We start from the raw sequence: 3,360 nt of genomic DNA, 5'->3' as shown, positions 1-3,360 counted from the left end.
TTCGACCTAAGTCAATAGCAATATGGTAATTAAACATAAATATGTGGGTACCCGACCCAACTTAGACAAGGGAACCGTTTTGTTTGTGTTTAGGAAAAAACTAGACTCAAACTAAAGAGATGAGGATGAAAGATGAGTTTGAAGGTGCTAGCTAATCGCGCTCGCTCCCGAACCCTCATTGACGTATAATTTACACCGAAGCGTAGCTACGGTCTTAGAAACAACAGAGTATATATAATATTGAAATAAAAAACTAAGACATAAATTAAAATGGAAGAAAATATTAAAAGGCAATGAATGGATAAACTAATATCAATAGTGCCATACAAAAGAAACTGCCCTGAAATCTCCCAAGAATGCAAGCAATGTACTACTATATAGGTCGAAATACAGTGTAAAAGTAAACTCTCATATCACATCCACAAAATAATATATATAGAGGAAGAAAAATAGCAAAATAACATAAAGTGGAGTGAAGAAAAATGAGCGATCGAGCGGTGAGATGGGATATGATGTCTAGATCAGCAAGTAGAGGAAGGCAGAGCCGAATACTAAGCTCCCAATCATCTTCTGCATGGACCACGACTTCTCTACCCCACTCTGCAATATATATAATGCCACAAACAATTAATGTTTAATTACATATTTGCAATCGAAATGGAATTAATGCATCTATATATTCTGATATTCACGAAGGAAATTGCATATAATCCCACCTTAATTATCTTATAGAATTGGAAATGTGGGACAAATTAAATAGAATAGATCGATGCTAATTAACTTACATCATCGGAGGCAGCGGGAGAAAGAGCGGGAGAAAGGGAGGAGAGACTGGGACCGGGAGCTTCCGATGGTGAGAGCGAGACCACGGGCGCCAATGCAGGGGCAGGGGCAGGGGCAGGGGATTTGCTCTTTACCTTGGCAGGAGCCGGAGCGGGAGAAGTTGCCGGGACGGGGGTGAGTGCCGGAGGAGGTGTTGCTGCGGGTGGAGGCGGGGTAGCAGGAGGAGGGGAGAAAGGAGGAGGAGAAGCAGGGGGTGGAGTACTGGCAGGGGCAGGAGGAGGGGTAGACTGAACTGGTGGCGGAGAGGATACTGGGGGAGGTGAAGACTGAGCCGGTGGTGGTGTGGATGCGGGTGGAGGAGAAGATTGAACGGGAGGAGGAGAAGATTGAGCGGGAGGAGGAGAAGACTGAGCAGCAGGTGGTTGAGGAGTGGTTGGTGTGGGTGGAGCAGGGGAGGTGGTTGGAGAGTTGGATGGTGATTGTGCTCCGACGCTGGCAATCACAATGCAGATCAAACCAAGAACCAATACCACATGCATATTATGTGTGTCCATCATCTTCATCTCTCTTGGCTGATTAACCTGCGCACCTGGACTGGCAGCAGGCAGGGCATGCACTTAATAGGATAGGATAGGTTGATGAGTTTGAGTTAGTTGTGCTTAATTCTGCAGGTTCAGAGAGAAGAGTAAAGGTTAAATAGGCAGCTTCCACCTTATATTGGGATCACGCTCCTTTCCTTTCAGTTCACTTCTTTCTTTGGGATACAACCATACCATACCATACGTGAAAAGAAAAGAAAATGATGCTATGTATCATCACAACAACATACCAACAAACAATCATGTTGCTGACACCTGGACCTCTACTAATTTACCAGCCTGGGAGGAGATCCTAACATTAGTGATAAAAGGTTTCAATTAAATTTAATTAGCTTTTAACTATGAATTAAAAGTCTATCTAGCTAGGGAGTTTACACATACATCCAATTGAATTTCAAAAATATGTTTTTATTTTATTTTATTTAAATTAAAAATGAATGTAATTTTCTTTCTTACGTAATATATAATAATTGGATGTTGGTATAAAACTATTGTGAACATCTATTAAACTCTTTAATTATTTGTGGCAGCAACTGCCACAAAACACAGATGTTAGGGTATTTTCCAGAAATTGATAGTGCACAATACAAATCATTGGTTTTGTTTGGAGGTGGAGCCATGTTTGATTTGTACGCTACGTTGGGAGAGAGAGCTAGCTTTAGTAAAGAAAGCAAATTGTTTTGTGTAGGGACTGGTTGGTAAGATGGATCTGAAACTGGATGGCCAGATACTCACTCATGTTCAATTGTTCATATTGGGTCCTACTCACCACACCTCTCAGCTATGTCCATCACACCCAGAGTAACACATAAGTCACATGCATCACATATTATTGTTAACTAATTTACTTTATTTATAGAATCGTTAGTTTGTATGAAAAATATTGACAAATGGTACTGCAAAACTCATGATTATAGCTTAACATTGATCGATCGGTAATAATGAATAAAAGCCATAATCACAGTCCCATATATATATTAAGGTGGGGACTGCTGCTAATAAACATGATTATTTGGATTCACATGTCTTGTTTGCTTTCCATTCGATCAAACATCGATCCATCAAACAGTGTAATTTGTTAATTGCCATAGGAACGAACACTTTGCTTACAAAACAATTCAAACTTCATGTCACCTTTAATTTGGAAAACATGATTAATTAGCAGTTTAATTTAACTTTTGTCATGCATAGATTGTGTTTACTGTTTAGTCTCTTAATATAGACCCACTAACGTCATTTCCACTTTTGAATATTAAAAAAATTGAGCTGTCTGAATGTCTGATTAAAGTGAGAAATGTATTTAGCACACTTAATTAATTCCAAAGCTATATATATCATGATCAATATGGTACACAATTAACTGTGATGAAATAAAGAATATAATATGTGAGTTATGTTGACTTAATTATATGGAGAGGTTAGGCTATTGTTTCACAAACTAAACTTGTCACCTTATGAAGCACTGCAGTTTGTTCCGACTTTGATTTCAGTTTAATTCCTCAATATCGATTGATCGATCCAAGTATAACTAAATAGCTGCCAGGTGTATACTACCCAGGGAAAGGGATTATCTATATCAACCACCGATAGTTACAATTTCAAATTAGTGAACTCAATTTTGTTTTGCTTATGCTTACTGAATGAAAACTCATTATAGACACCTCAACCACCTTTTCATAAGAAAATTCATAAACAATGAATAAGGTGATTTCAAAGACAAGTTAGCTGTAAATAATTGTAAAATTTCATTTCCTTCTTTCTTTTTTGACTATATATCAAATTGCTAAAAAAAATGAAACTGACCTTGCATTTTCTAATTTTTAAAATGTCTCTTCCAGTTGATATATATATATATATATATATATATATATATATATATATATATATATATATATATATATATATATATATATATATATAGTGATTACTGATTTATAGTAATAAAATGCGTCGGTGAGAATCAACACACTGAAAAAGT

At 37.1% G+C, this 3,360-nt stretch overlaps 1 protein-coding gene across 1 annotated transcript; it reads right to left on the bottom strand.

Annotated features, from left to right (window-relative positions):
• Positions 1–281: 281 nt before the first annotated feature.
• Positions 282–1,481, bottom strand: LOC130741451 (classical arabinogalactan protein 9). Its single transcript, XM_057594366.1, has 2 exons — positions 786–1,481; positions 282–600 (listed from the first exon to the last, which is right to left on the bottom strand). Exons 1-2 carry the CDS (start codon positions 1,344–1,346, stop codon positions 517–519), a joined length of 645 nt encoding a protein of 214 aa, XP_057450349.1. The 5' UTR covers positions 1,347–1,481; the 3' UTR covers positions 282–516.
• Between the last annotated feature and the right edge of the window lie 1,879 nt (positions 1,482–3,360).

The sequence above is a fragment of the Lotus japonicus genome, chromosome 2 (assembly GCF_012489685.1).
Source record: "Lotus japonicus ecotype B-129 chromosome 2, LjGifu_v1.2".
NCBI lineage: Eukaryota > Viridiplantae > Streptophyta > Magnoliopsida > Fabales > Fabaceae > Lotus > Lotus japonicus.
Note: the sequence above shows the minus strand (reverse complement) of the source record. Positions and strands in the feature narration are given on the sequence as shown.